At 33.2% G+C, this 16,146-nt stretch overlaps 1 protein-coding gene across 3 annotated transcripts in view; it reads left to right on the top strand.

Moving 5' to 3' along the window:
• Positions 1 to 218: 218 nt before the first annotated feature.
• LOC114329496 (cell adhesion molecule Dscam2) overlaps positions 219 to 16,146 on the top strand; it is a 1,422,998-nt gene continuing 1,407,070 nt past the window's right edge. For all 3 annotated transcript variants that reach the window (XM_050654329.1, XM_050654330.1, XM_050654331.1), the window contains exon 1: positions 219 to 457. In XM_050654329.1, the coding sequence (XP_050510286.1) occupies positions 421 to 457 (37 nt within the window). In that variant the 5' untranslated portion in view covers positions 219 to 420. The remainder of the gene's footprint in view (positions 458 to 16,146) is intronic.

The following is a 16,146-nucleotide window of genomic DNA, read 5'->3' on the forward strand; positions in this document are numbered from 1 at the left end:
TCACCGTGTATGTACGAGAGTATTGCTTTTGTACTAAATAAGACCTGAAACGGAATGTTTAAAGAGTAAAAAATCGACCGGTGCGCTGCAATCCTATAAAAAAGTAGTTGAAGTGGGCATAGTGAGTCCATCTGCGAAAAGGGTCGCCGCCCCCTCGGGGGTGGCAAGATGCGCAGACTCAGCATCAGCATCCCGACGCTCTCAGTGTGGCGGCGGCTGACACCGCGAGACGTTGTACCCGAAAAGGCGCGTTCAAGAATGATGTTAACATGCTGATCTTATCCTTACCAAGTCAACAATCCGGACTCTACATCAATGTCGTAACTGAAAAAAGGTCGTGGGAATATACAGTGTGACGATATACGCGATTTTTCGGCCGATATAGACTTTTTTGGAGGTTTTTAGCCAATTTTCTTCAAGATGCTCTTATGTTGGATTTATTTGGGTATTCTCTTAGGTTAGTACATTGTTTACCTTATGAAATGTTGTGATTTTTTAACATATGACACTTAACTATCAAACATGTAGTTGATTAATACATAATATTAGTTAATGTCTTTCAAATTATGACAAAATTGAGCCTATAATAAAAATAAGACAAAAGAAATTACATTGATGGACTAAAAATTCATAAATCATAAATGCAATTCAACTTTGAATTTTAACACGTTTACTTGAAACGTTAAATTTACTGTTACCTAATTAATAATTATTGAGTTCTAAATATAACTACAACTTCTATTTCATTGTTATATCCTGAAACAGGGAAAACCTTGTTTGTAGTCTTTAGTTTCAACAAATTAATTAAGTATTTACTGTTGAACTTATGGGGGTAGGCGCAAAATCTTGGTCCAATGCTATTTAAATTCATTAATTTTTTTCGAATCCTGAAAAAAATAGCAAATATTTTTGAAAAATTTAAACGCAGAATTAAATATATCATTATTAGCGAGAGCCGAAAGTCCTTTATAGACCTGGATCCCGCCTACCAAAAAAAGTTGGTTAATAGCGAGCTGAAAATTTGTTAATAGCTTAACGGTGTCGAGTCGGATAAACTTTTATGTACGGGAATACTGGAACAGGGGAAGTTTTAATTGTGGAACAGTTAAAAAATTTGGAACGTCAGATTACGAAAACGTCCCATGTATTTTGTCGGACAGAACATCCAACTGATTTGTTGCCCTTTCATTAAACTCTCATACCAAAATCAGACTGCTATTACTAACAAACATGATTCCTGTCATTTGACATGTTCTTCGTGTTCCACTATTAAAATGCCCAGTTGGTGATAAACACCAGTCTGATTTTTGCATGAGAGTTTAATGAAATGGTAACAAATCAATTGGAAGTTCTGTCCGACAAAGACATGGAACGTTTTCGTAGTCTGACGTTCCAAATTTTTAACCTTTTCCACATATTAAAACTTCCCCTGTTCCAGTGTTCCCATACATCAAAATTTGTCCGACTAGACACCGCTAAGATATTACCAAATTTTCAGCTTGCTATTAATCTACTTTTTTTGGTACGCGGGATCCAGGCCTATTAGAATAAATAAAAAGTTTCTTTTGAATGAGCTATTTGAAATTAAAAATGACACTTAATTTTTTCTCTTTTTTTGTCACCTCTGTAACTAATAAACAATATAGAAGTTTTCAGGGACTTGCGGCCCTCGGTAATATTTCATTAAGCGTTTAAATTTTTCAAAAATACTTATTAGTTTTCTCAGGATTTGAAAAAAATGAATGCATTTAAATAGCATTGGACCAAGATTGTGCGCCTACCCCCTTAAGTTTAATCCAGATAATTGTAGTTTTATTTTTTCTATTTACGATAGTGTAAGATAAATACTGAAATGGTTCCAAAAGTGATGGCTGTAAATGAATAAGGTGTTAGCTTTGTGTAAATTTAAAAAAAATTAAAAATCGCACCTTTGACAACAGCACGCACGGTTTCTAGACGGAACTTTAAATCATGAGAATGAAGAGAGAGAAATTTAATATTGCTACTTGTTTTAAGAGATATATGTTTTATGTGCCATTACCTTTGCTTCTCTTCAAATAACTTCTTTATGTCAAGGTTTGCTATAACATTGTATTACCCTATACAGGGTGTTTCATTAATAATTGTCCATATAGTAACTGAAGAAACCTTAGCACAAAATATGAAGATTTAACCTAAAACACTTAAATAAAATGTGGTTCCTTACTGAGTTACAGGGTGTTTTATCTAAAAATTTAAAAACTATTTTTGCTTAGCATTTTAAAACTATTCGACGTATACTTTTCATACTTGGTAGAAAGTGCGACTACTATACACCCTACTAAATTATGATAAACAAACGTTTCTAGCTACTACCAGAGGCGTACGACAGGGAATAGTGAATGGTTGATCCTTCTCAAATTCTACGCCACTGGAGGAATTTTAGTGTCATTTTTGGATTCTCCAATACTTTCTACGTAAATAATATACTCTTTATTGGTAACGATAAAGTCATTAGTTTTCGAGATATTTGAAGTTAAATTTGAAACGGCACAGTTATTTTGATTAATTTATGATATGATTCATATGATTAAAATTTAAAAATTATTTGTACCCAGTACTTTAAAATGATTTGGCGTATCCTTATCATACTTGGCAGAAGGTGTAGGTACTGTACACCCTACTAAATTCAGATAAATAAACGTTTCTAGCTACTACCAGAGGCGTACGACAGGGGATAGTGGATGGTTGGCCCTTCCCAAATTCTCCGCCACTGACGAAATAGCTATTTTAGTGTAATTTTTTGATTTTCCAATACTTTTTATGTAAATAATATACTCTTCATTGGTAACGATAAAATGATTAGTTTTCGAGATATTTCAAATGAAAAGTGAAGCGATACAATACATTAATCAAAATAACCGTGTCGTTTCATTTTAAACTTCAAAGATCTCGAAAACTAATGACTTTATCGTTACGAATGAAGAGAATACTATTTTCATAGAAAGTATTGGAGAACCCAAAAATTAAACTAAAATAGCAATTCCGCCAGTGGCGTAGAATTTGGAAAGGGTCAATCATTCACTTTTTCCCGTCGTACGCCTCTGGTAATAGCCAGAAACGTTTGTTTAACATAATTTAGTAGTTTGTATAGTACCTATACTTTCTGCCAAGTATGAAAAGGATACGTTGAATAGTTTTAAAATGCTGAACAAAAATATTTTTTAAATTTTTAGATAAAACACCCTGTAACTCAGTAAGGAACCACATTTTATTTAAGTGTTTTAGGTTAAATCTTTGTATTTTGTGCTAAGGTTTCTCCAGTTACTATATGGACAATTATTAATGAAACACCCTGTACATTGCTTTCATTATTATTAATTATCATTATTATATTGTTTTCTCCACAGGCCTTCCTCTCTTCTTTTTCCCTTGTGCTTTAGTTGATCATATCACTTTGACCGGTATTTCATTTTTTAGTCTCTGCAGATGACGCCACCAACTGCTTTTTTTAATATACTCTGCTATCGACTCATGTTTTTGATTCATCTTTTGAGAACATTGTTTCTTAGCCAATCACTTTTAGTTACTCGGTATCATCATCATCATCATTGGCTCGACAGCCCTTTCTGGGTCTTGGCCTGTTCCAGGATTCTTCTCCACTCTGATCTGTTTCGTGCTTTTTTTCTCCAGTTTTTTATTTTTAAGGTTTTTATATCATTTTCTATTTGTTCTAAATATCTCAGCTTCGGTCTTCCTCTTGTTCTTTTTCCTACTGGCATCTGTTTGAATATTTTGTTTGGTATTTCGCCTTCTTCCATTGTTTCTACATGTCCCATCCAACGCAGCCGTCCTATTTTAATGAATGTTATGATATCTGGATCCTGGTATATTTCGTATAGTTCAAAGTTGTACCTTCTTCGCCAAATTCCATTTTCTTTTGTGCCCTTATATATGTGTCGCAAGATTTTTCTTTCAAAGGTGGCTAGCAATGTTTCCTCTCTTTTAGTGAGTGTCCAGGTTTCTGAGCCGTATGTGAGTACCGGTCTTATTAGGGTTTTGTATATTTGGCATTTTGTTTTCCTTGCGACGTTGTCTGATCTTAGTTGCCGAATTAAGCCATGATAACTTTTATTGGCAATAAATATTCGTCTCTTCACTTCCTCTGCTACGTTATTATCAGATGAGTTACTCGGTATACCCTTCGTAAATATCTCATCTCTGCCGCGTGTATCTTACTTTGTTGTTGCTTACTTCGTACTAAGGACTTAGGTCTTTAAATGTTTAACTACACTGGCCGTTAAAGCCTTGGTTTCCTCGAAAGCGGCATCGACAAACTGCGACGGATAATAGCAGATGGAAACACAGGTTTACAAAAAAAAATAATTTTGGACTATTTGACGAAACCTTATGACTGGGGGATTTTTGAGGTTACTGATCACGAATCCGGTGACCGTTGACCTCTATCATGTCAGGTAAAGGTCATTTCAAGGTCAAATCAAGATAAATCGACAATCCCGCTGAAAAGGTATATAAGAAGGTTTTTGGGGTCGCTGATAACGAATCCGGGGTCAGCTGACCTCTCTCACGTCTAGCTCAAGGTCATTTCAAGGTCAAATCAAGATAAATCGACACAATCGCTCTGAAAAAGTAAATTAGGGGGTTTTTGGGGTCGCTGATTAAAAAACTGGGGTCCGTTGAGCTCTGTTTAATAAGTTTTGTTAGCTTGTCCTGATTTGACCTTGAAATGACCTTTACCTGACGTGGTAGAGCTCAACGGATCCCAGCTTTGTGATCAGTGACCCCAAAAACCCTTAGTCATATGGTTCCGTCAAATAGTCCAAGATTAATTTTTTTTATAAACCTGTGTAATTATTAAGAGAAATCTAAATTTGTCTGATTGAATCACCGTTATGCAAACAGCTTGAAGTTTTTTTAATGAAACCTAACATTTTAAATAGACCAGGATGTTTGATTTCAAATACTCATACTTTATATCCAAATAGTAAACAATATATTTAACGCCCTGTATAGTTTACTAACGAAATTTTTTCCTACAAAGATTATTTAATTTATTGTATAAAATTGCATTATTATCGCCGATCAAAGTATCAGATTCGTCGTTTTTTATAAAACATATTGCCCATAAGAAAGAACATTAATTCTTATTCATTATTCGATTCAGGTTCATTCAGTCAACATGTAGCTTCACTAGAGCAATCATTATTAAAGAGTTGATAGAGTAGATACTCTATAACTCTATACGTTACATTGTATTAACACTCCCGAGCCTAGTGCTGACTAAAACAGTATTGGTGGGATTGACGGGTAAACGGGATTGGTGTTTCACTTACACAAAAAAGTTCATCCTATACTCCTGCATTGATTGATTCCTGTTAATTTAGGAAAAAATAAATGGAATTTTAGATAAATACAGCTTCTATCGACTTGCAAATTTTTGCATTGTCTTCGAGATAAAGTCTACAATAGAAAAATTGGTGGAAACGCATAATTGTATTTGCATTGCATACATGCATCCAAAAGTATATAGGGTGAGGCAGATAAAGGGCTTATTATAAATATCTCGAGAACTAAAGGTAAGAGAATCATGAGAATTGGTATACAGGGGTTTTGAGGTATGAACTATTTAATGAAAATATTTTGGTCTTTTTGCTACTTCCGGTTATACCGGAACTTAATTGTAACTTCGTTTTTTTAAATAGGATACCCTGTATATTTTTACATTTTTGGATACTGGTCTATGTCTTATTTCTTAAAATATAAGGTGTAATATTATACAGGGTAGTTTAAAAGATAATTACGTTTTTTTATTAATTTTGTAGCAAACTTCACACCCTGTAGAATTGTACAAATTTGATATCAAAAACTCCATTTATGTTAAGTAATTTTCAGTATAGTCTATTATTATTAAAAATTACTAATATAGCGAAATGTTTAATTTTAGTATACAGGGTTGATCGAAACTCGGAATGAGTATTTTCTGAGTTTTCTTAAATGGAACACCCTGTATTTTAGTATTATAATGAAATGATATTTTACAGTACTTTTTCATTTCTTTAGCATTCCCTATACCTAACTGCTTTAATTTGTAAGTTATTCGTAGTTATTTATGCCAAACATTAATTGCAACAAAAATTACGTGAAATTTTATTAGGTTTGCCGTGAAAATATTCAATCATAAATAATTTTTTGAAAATAAATACAGGTTAATCTAGAATATAGCAGAAAGAGAGGCGATGTATACCATTAAAAGGAGAAAGTTATAATATCTCGGACACATAATGAGAAACGGCACTAAATACAGATTACTGAAGGTAATCCTTCAAGGTAAAGTATTCAGGACATCTTGGATATTAAAGCACCCTATGTAACGCACAGCCGGCACAGCTGAATGATACTGAATTTTTATGTTTGTGCGTCGCAGTGTTGACATGCTGTTTTCTATATATTTCTTTCATAATTTCAATAAATCTTAAATGTACCTACAAGAATAATAGAATAATAATATTTACTTCTCCGTCATTATACTAGGTATAATGACAAATGAGGTGTCAAATTAAAGCTTATAATCCAAGGATAGTACTAAAAGTGAGAAATTAGACCTAGGTTGTCTGTTCGTCTGTCTGTCTGACCGCGGACAAGTGATCAAGACGGACGGACGGACAGACGGACGTGGACAATTCAATGTTTTCACATTTTTTCAAAATTGGTGAAAACAACAACATAATAAACTACTTAATTGGTGTTTCAAAACTACTTACTTTTAACACATTACACAATATTACAAGGTTTCTAGCAAGTAAAACGTCACAATGATTTAAAATAATCAAGTAAAAACCTATATATACATAACATATTAGAACATACCTAAAATACACAAAAATGATACATTTCACACACAAATATAATATCACAAAAAATTGTAACGTGATAGTATGAAAAAATAGAGGATACGGCAACGGTGTTACATGTGACGGCCGGACCGGGTCGCTACAATGCCAATATCTTACACAGACATATTAGGGTGCTTTAATATCCAAGATGTCCATTGTATGTTTACATTAATATTAAACACACCAACAATTTTAACTACGTAGGTATTTTGATATATCAACGAGTATTAATAAATTAAGGGTCAGTAGAGATTAATATGTGTTTATTTTCGAAAAATTATTTATGATTGAATATTTTCACGGCAAAACTAATAAAATTTCACGTAATTTTTGTTGCAATTATTGTTTGGATTAAATTACTACGAATAACTTACAAATTAAAGCAGTTAGGTATAGGGAATGTTTAAGAAATCAAAAAGTACTATACAATATCATTTCATTCTCTTCTTCTTAAGGTGCCGAGACCGCTTGTCGATCGTTGGCTGTCATGTTGCGCAGCATATTAACAATCATTGTCTTATTTACAGCCGCACGAAATAGTTCAGTGCTAGTTTTCCCAAACCATTGGCGTAGGTTTTTAAGCCAAGAAGTTGTACGGCGGCCCACACTTCTTTTTCCCATTATTTTACCTTGCATGACAAGGTGAAGTATGTCATATTTTTCTGGGTGACGCATTATATGACCAAAGTATTCCAATTTGCGCCTTTTAACCGTGTTCACTACTTCGCAACTTTTATTCAAACGTTGCAAAACCCTTTCGTTTGTGACTCTTTCTACCCAACTGATCTTCAGAATACGGCGGTAGACCCACATTTCAAATGCTTCTAGGTTTTTTAAAAGCGATTCTGTCAGTGTCCATGCTTCAACCCCGTAAAGTAGTACTGGGAATATATAACATCGGACCATTCTTATGCGAAGTTCCAAATTTAGATCTTGACTGCACAGGATTTTCTTAAATTTCATAAAACTTGTTCTTGCTTTGGCAATTCTACTTTTTATTTGTGTACTAGGGTTCCAGCTTTCATTAATATGAGTACCCAGATATACAAGATTACTTACTCGTTCAATTGAGTCATTACCGATTGTTACGTTATAGTTATTATTATTTACGGCTGCCTGTTTACTAATAACCATAAACTTTGTTTTTCTTGCGTTGAGTTTGAGTCCATATATCGCGCAGAATGCCACCATTCGATTGAATAACGCTTGAAAATGTTCAATTGATCCAGTCAGCAACAAGGTGTCATCTGCGTATCTGATATTGTTCATAAGCATACCATTAATGAGTATTCCCTCTTTTGCGTTTTCCAAGACTTCATTTAAAATTGTTTCAGCGTAAAGATTAAACAACATTGGTGACAATATACAGCCTTGTCGAACTCCGCGCTTGATTTTTACTTCTTCAGAGCACTGATTCGCAACCCTAATACATGCAGCCTGGCCCCAATACAAATTTGCGATTATTCTAATGTCCCTACCGTCCAGACCGGTAGTTTTGAGAATATGTAGCATTTTTCATGGCGAACTTTATCAAAGGCCTTTTCAAAATCAATCGCGCACATGAAAACGTCATGATTTACATCTCTGCATCTTTGAATTAAAACTTGGGTTGCGAATAGTGCATCACGCGTTCCAAGGCCACAGCGAAAACCGAATTGAGTACTTGAGATTCTTTCCTCAATTTTTCCCCAATTTTCCATATGTTCTTTGATGAATGATTCTAAGAAACGTTTTCAATACATGACTCATTAGGCTGATGGTGCGATAGTCGCTGCATCAGTTCATTACATTACAAAAATACAGGGTATTCCATTTAGGAAAACTCAGAAAATACTCATTCCGAGTCTATATGATACTAAAATTAAAATTAAACATTTCGCTATATTTCGTCTGACACTAAAATTAAACATTTCGCTATATTATTAATTTTTAATAGTAGTATGTAGACTATATTTAAAATCACATGAACATAAATGGAGTTTTTGATATCAAATCAGTACAATTCTACAGGGTGTGCTACAAGTTTGCTACAAAATTTATAAAAAACCGTAATTATCCTTTAAACTACCCTAATATCACAAGCACATGTAATATTACAAAACCTCATATTTTAAGATAGAAGACATCGAGCACAATACAAAAGTGTAAAAATATACCGGGTGTCCCATTTAAAAAAACGAAGTTACTATATACTTCGAGTATAACCGGAAGTAACAGAGAGACCAAAATATTTTCATTAATATATAGGTTATACCTCAAAACCCCTGTATTCAAATTTTCATGATTCTGTTACCTTTGGCTATTCACCAGGCAATGATAACACATCTTTATTCGATGCCAAACAGATTGCGAGCAGTCGTTGCTACAAGAGGTGGACACACCCGCTCTTGAATTGTTTTGTTGTTAATTTTGTTTTGTTTTGTTAATTTTAGTGCCTTTAGGTGAACACACCCGCTATTGAATTGTTTTGTTGTTAATTTTGTTTTGTTTTGTTAATTTTAGTGCCTTTGATATTTTTAATTAAGAAAACCTTCAAATCAGTGTTTATATTTACAGCTCTTAAAAGAAAAGAGATATTCGGATAATTCGAAGATGAAAACCTTGGTGATACCACCAGGATAATACAAAGGAGTATGAAACAAAATCAGCCCTCCAATTTTTCCACAGAATTTTTTAAATATAGGAGAAAATACAACGCTTTCATTCACCCCCGTATAATGCCATCTAAGCAAAAAATTTTGCTACCGGAATAATAAAAACCGACATCAATACATGTACCTACAAACTGATGCAAAAATATTGAAAATCGAAGTACAAACAATTAAGTTATAGATTGTTAAACTTACTCAAAAATTTTGGATGGCGAAATTTTGTGCCCGTGAGTGTAGAATCTCTAAAAGTTTTCGATATATTTAAAAAAATCGATTTTCATTATGAAACCTCAAAGGGCTCTAACTATTTTATGTGCACATTTGTACTGAGGTAAGTTAGGTTCAATCGAACTATTTATGGTCCCAGAATGTGTGACCTAACTTAATAACCTGCTTTTTGTTACACCCTGTATTTTATATTATTCCTATTACAACCAAAATTATAACATATTGAGCAAATAACATATTTCTGGTAGCAGATTGCTGCCACCTAAATCCCGAACTAAAATCCGACCGTTCTCTTCGACGGTCAAACAAGCAATAAATCTAATCAAAACAAATAACTTTCCAAGCAACGATAAGATGTATACAGAAATTGGTAAATTTATTACCTAAAGTTTCGTACGTCGTAAATAATACCACACCGCATTTTTGCAATTTTTCTAAAAGCACTTTATCTTGAAGCTACTCTCATGAATAATAGAAGCAAAATATGCTAGTTAACATTATTTTCTAATTATTATCATTGTAACAAGATCTTTATTTATGCCGGAAAGTTTATAAGCGAACATGGCTCTGGATAGTTCACTATATTAATAAGCAAGCTTTATATTAAATATCTCAAATAAAATTTTCGTTAAAAATGGGACGTCATTATTAAAAAACGGTATTAATGATGTTGTTTATAAGCAAAAAAAAACCAGTTTGTTTCTTTGTTCTCTAGGAAATAATCAGTATATTAATTGTCAGATTTGTAAAGATCTTTTTAGGAATACACAACAATAGCTATTTATGTATCAAGGGCATTAAATAGATGTTTATACCATAAGCGCAAAAATGTTATAGTTTATATATGTCGCCCGAGGGTATAAACATCTAATATTGCACGTGATGCATACAAAACTTTATGTCATACCGGTTTATTGCATCAATTAAAGTTTTAATTTAATTTTATATTAATTAGAAGTAATATTTTATCGCAGCAGGTATTTAGTACTGTTGCTAGGAAAGTGATGTTGGTTAACAATATGTTATTAACGGAAACCAAATTTTTCTATCTGACGTTGTCAAAAAAAAAGTCAGAATGCAAGAAAAATTCGATATTTCTGAAGAAATAGTTAAAAAGGCCGAAAAAGCGACTGAGAATCCGTTACCGAAAAAATCCAAAGAAACGTACGATAAGCAATACGCTAAATTTCAACAATGGATGGCAGAAAATAATACTGAATGCGTAAATGTTTAATTTTTGTCGTTTCCTATTGCAATAATTTCTTATGCCCACGCGGGCGTAAAGTATACCATTATGTGGTTCGTAACTAAATCATTATGATTTTGAGCCATTATTGCTTGATCGCCTGCAAAGTTGAGTATATATACCACAGTGTTGGTGAGTGGTGTCCCCATTTTTCTACATTTGAAGCTTATTTAGTCCACCACTTTTATATTCTCGTAACTCTCCAATAAACTCCTCTTCACTTTTTTCAATGATATCAATTCTTTCTTGATTAATTTGTAGTGTTTTCAGAAACGCTGTTTTACAGATTTCTTTGTTGCCACAGTAATACTTACATGTATTCTTTCTCCTTAAATTAACAATTTTGGTATAGCATCTTTTCTTTTGTAGGAGAATTATCGGCCATGATCTAATGCTTATAACGTATGTCCTAAAAGTTTTTGCACAAAGTTTTTAGTGACCTTTGAAAACAAAAGCTTGTTTACTTTGTCTACTATCAGTTAAGATTTATTTATTTTGAAGTTTTCGCTTTAACAAATGGTATAAATTATAAATAAGAAAATGTATCTACAAGTTTTTTTTTAAGACAAAGTCGCATCCACACGAAGGTTATTAGCGACATTTCTGTAACATTTGTAACAATATTAAATCAAAAATTGGTAAAAATGAATTACAATTTGTAGACAATTAAACCTTTGGAGCAATAATTAAATTCCACGCACTAACACTTTATTTTTGAAATGAACTTTTAGATCGCTAACGACACTCCGACACTCTCTTTCTGATGCATCATTAGTGATAGCGTTACGCGAACTAATGCCTATGTGGGATGGTATCCACAGGAAGTGGATTCTTCTAAAACTTTCTTGAGCTTCCATTAGTTCGGCCTTGGTTCTTTTCTCAATGGGGTGTTTATGGTATATATTTTGCATAGCTTTGACTGTGCTAAGAGAGTCGGAAAGGACTGGATAGCAAGGGAGGTTTTTAATATATACATTTTTGATGGCTTTAAACAAACCAAAGAGCTCTGCAGTATAGATGCTGGAATTCAGGGTAAGGTGTAGGAGCATAGCAAGACGATGAAAAATCCATCAATATTCTTTTGAAGTAGAAACTTGAATCTTAATGTTGGCTTAATTAAGATGTGTCACTTTCCCAGTCCGATGCCTCACTGCCAAGATAGCTATTTATTTTTTTCTTTATGAACGTGAATTTTCGTTTTATGGATCTTTCCTTTAAATGGGGATAAACTTGACTGAGCATAGGGGACAAAGCTGATAGGTCTGTGGTATATTCTTAAATTGTGGGTATAGGATCTGTTGATCCCGTGATATTCGTTAGGAGCATGTTAAGTTGATCAAAGTTTAGAGCGAAAGGTAGAGGGTGATTTTCTATGAAGTTTTTAGCAGGATCAAGTAAGAGAGAAAATGAGCATTTAGATGTGCTTGCTGACCTAATTTTAGCTTTTTTAGATTTAGCTTGGACTTTAGGTGGTAGAAAAATGTTATATTCTTTTGAAGATGGATCTGCTTCAGGTGAAATAATTTCATCAAAGTTACGTTTTGGTTGATTAATTATGTGACTGTCCTTATTTGATGCATCTACTCTGTTCGGTATCTCCGGGGCATTAGAAATAGACATTTGTTCACACTGAGAAGGATTTGTATCATTGGGTGTTTGCAAAGATATATTTGTTGCGCTGGATACCGATGCTTCATTGTTTTGGTTGGAGTTTAGTTGAGCTAATGGTTGGGAGCAGTGTGATGCAATGTGACCTGGATTCTTGCATCTAAAGCAAACTAAACTGTCTTGAGAAATGAATATTCTATATATCGTGTTGTCAAAAACAAGAGTAAATGACTATGGTAGTGTTAGACTGTGAGGACTGATATAGATTTGTCTTCGAAAACTAAGGATGTGATTATACTCAGGCATAGAAGCACTAATTTTGAGGAATGTCATGGGGGAGACAGGAACTTTGCCGATTTTTGTAACTTATTGATTAGCAAGTCGTGCGGTATTGAAGGACATACGCCGGAGAGCACAAGTCGTTCCGCTGGTGTAACTAACCTTCTTGCTCTGACAATTTCACCTTGTATTTCTATTTGACCATGATTATTCATAAAATCATCCACTATTTGTTTATTGGATAAATACATACATATGCGATTATTAGATAATCTAGAAGAGAAGATTATATTTTTCGGTTGAAATATATTTCCAAGTGGGAGAAGGTAGTCTTGAAGTTTGGTATTTTCTAAAGCACTAAAGCTAATTGCTTGTGACTTTAAAGGAAATTGCACTCTCGACACTGCCAAAGAGTATGACTGTGATGCGTTTATTTGACTTTGATGGTCTTGTATTGTAGAACTGTTGTGTGATTCCATGTTTGAATTCATTTCGATAAACGTTAAGTGAAAAGTAAGTCCGACTCCGAACACCTGCTCAAACAGGTAAAATATCGGTCTTTACTAAAACCGATTATTTTTCTGGTAAAACTGGATTTGTTTATTGACAACAATAACAAATAATTGCAATTTGCTGACTTTAATGCTAATTTAACTGGATATTATGTAAAGAGTTTGTACACTTACAGTTTATTTCAATATATCACTGAGATTTACAATTTATAACTTATATTAAACTTTGTTAATATTAAAAATATTCGGATCCCACATTGAATACGACATTATAGTTATCGATGCAGGACCGGTCTCCGTATCTACAAGTTGGTTGAGCGGATACTCAAAACTAAAATCTGTCGAACATTTGAGAATGAAAACAATTCACGCAAAACCATTTATAGACCAATACCGGAGTGCGAGCAGGGAATACTATGGCTTAATGTAAGAATGTATCAAAATGTGGAACACCATGTGCATTTACTGCACAGAGGTTAGAGAAATTGGCGAGAAGAGCAAAAAATCCAGCTTGGATTGTAAGCTAGAGGATGGGTTCGTCAATACAGATCTTCTATGAGTACGATATCGTTGGAAATAAGCAGGAATGGTCTTAAATATCGAAAAAGACTTAAGGGACGTAATACCCTCTGTTCCCAAAAACGATAATCATCGAAACTTGGCGCAGGCTCGCCGAGTAGCGGATTTTTGGGCTTTACTGTCTAGAAAAGTTTATCATGGAGGCTGAGAAGCCCAAGATGAAGAACGATTAAGACGGGATTAAGACGAGAACAGACATTCCAAGAAATTTGCGTCTAATAGATAAGAATGGGCCAGTACACATAATTTGATAGTATAGTTTTATGAATTGAGTTGTAATTTATGATAATTAGTTAGAATTTAAGTCAGTTTAAGTTAGTGATAACTTTGATGAAACATTTTTCAACATTGCTTTCCACTCGTAGGTGTCTCGAGGAAGATCCGTAGTAATGTATAGAAATTATTTTTCAATTTTTTTTTATTTTTTTGATTTTTTTTGTGGAATTTACAGTTTTGGTGAAAACTAATCAGCTTTAACATTGTTAGAAATAGATCTTTTAACATAACATGTAAATAAAAATATTATAAAATAGAAATTTGATTTAAATTTAATAACATATTTAATAATATATAATTTAATAAATAGGCGAGCGCGACTCCTCCCAGGTTAACAAAAAAACTCAATAAATATTTTGTGCCAAAACTTTTAGGACATACATTATAGCAGTCCAAGACAGAGAAAGGTAGATCCACGATCAAATCGATATGTGAATTATCTCACTATAGTGTTTTAAGAGCCAATGGGCCTCAAAATACTAAGCTTTAATAATATTAGTAATCTCTAATAATACTAGTCATATTCCTTTTTTCTACTATTTTACCCAAAGTAAACCGTTTTTATCACCTTTCAGCATCCAACATTTGATTATTTGTTATCTCTCTCCGATATTCTGTTTTTATTTCGCGTAATAAGTCAACGTACAGTACCAGTAACAAATAGTATTAGCAAACATCACTGCCTATTTTTCAATCCTTACATTCACGTACATGAGTATACAGAGTGGGCCAAAGAAAACAGTCCACTTCGATATTTGGCAGTATTTATTAGATTTTAAGGAAATGAAGGAACATGTTGATTTTTGATCTAAGGGGGACACATTTTTACGGTACATATATTTGTTATTTGTCAAACCCCTCCCTTCCATTTCCACCACCCCTTCATTTTAAATAGGGAATAGGGCTCGTGTACTACCTAATTTGAAAGGTTATTCAATTCCCTATTCAGTAATATAAACATCGACATAATTATTTATAGAGGTTGTCCAAGAAAAAATATTTTGAATTAAATTAATTGACACAAAAAGAAGAATATATGCAATTTATTTAACTCAAAATATATTCTACTGCTGACAGAAAATAGAGAAAAATGTTTATTTGACAAATAAATATTGTTTTTCGCTTAAATTCAATATTCAACCTACAAAGAGGCAGATTATGGGTGGCAGCTTGAACATTGAAATTAGGCGAAAAGCAATGTTTATTTATCAAAAAACATTTTTTTCTGTTTTGTGACAGCAGTAGAATGTATTTTGGATTAAATAAATTACATACATTCTTCTTTTTGTGTCAAATAATATAATTAAAATTTTTTTTCTTGGACACCCTGTATAAATCATTATGTTAATGTTCATATTACTGAATAGGGAATTGAATAACCTTTTAAATGAGCTAGCACACAACCCCTACTCCCTATTTAAAAATAAGGGGTGTTGAAGTGGAAGGGAGGGGGTTGACAAATGACAAATGTATGTACCGTAAAAATGTGTCCCCTTAGGTGGACTGTTTTCTTTGGCCCACTCTGTATGTTCTTTTCTTATTATAAAATAATTAATTTAAGAATTATTTTGCTAATTGTTTATATGGTAAGCTAACTTTTTTTCTTTCGAAAGAATAGGTAACAATCGTTCTATCTAGTGTTGCCCGAATGCAAGAACAAGAGGAGACTTGGTCTTGGTCAGTCTTGGTCTTGGTCTAATACTCGTTACTATACCATAAGTACCGAATACCAAACCGAGAATTATATATATCGTTACTTTAAATATTTCGGTATTTTGTTTACACGATAGCCGGCAATATCGGTTATTAATTTGTCTCGTTACTTTTGAATATTAGCCGCGCTTTTTTAGCGAATTTTGATTAACCGAATGATC

Source organism: Diabrotica virgifera, chromosome 6 (genome assembly GCF_917563875.1).
Source record: "Diabrotica virgifera virgifera chromosome 6, PGI_DIABVI_V3a".
In the NCBI taxonomy this organism is placed as follows: Eukaryota; Metazoa; Arthropoda; class Insecta; order Coleoptera; family Chrysomelidae; genus Diabrotica; species Diabrotica virgifera.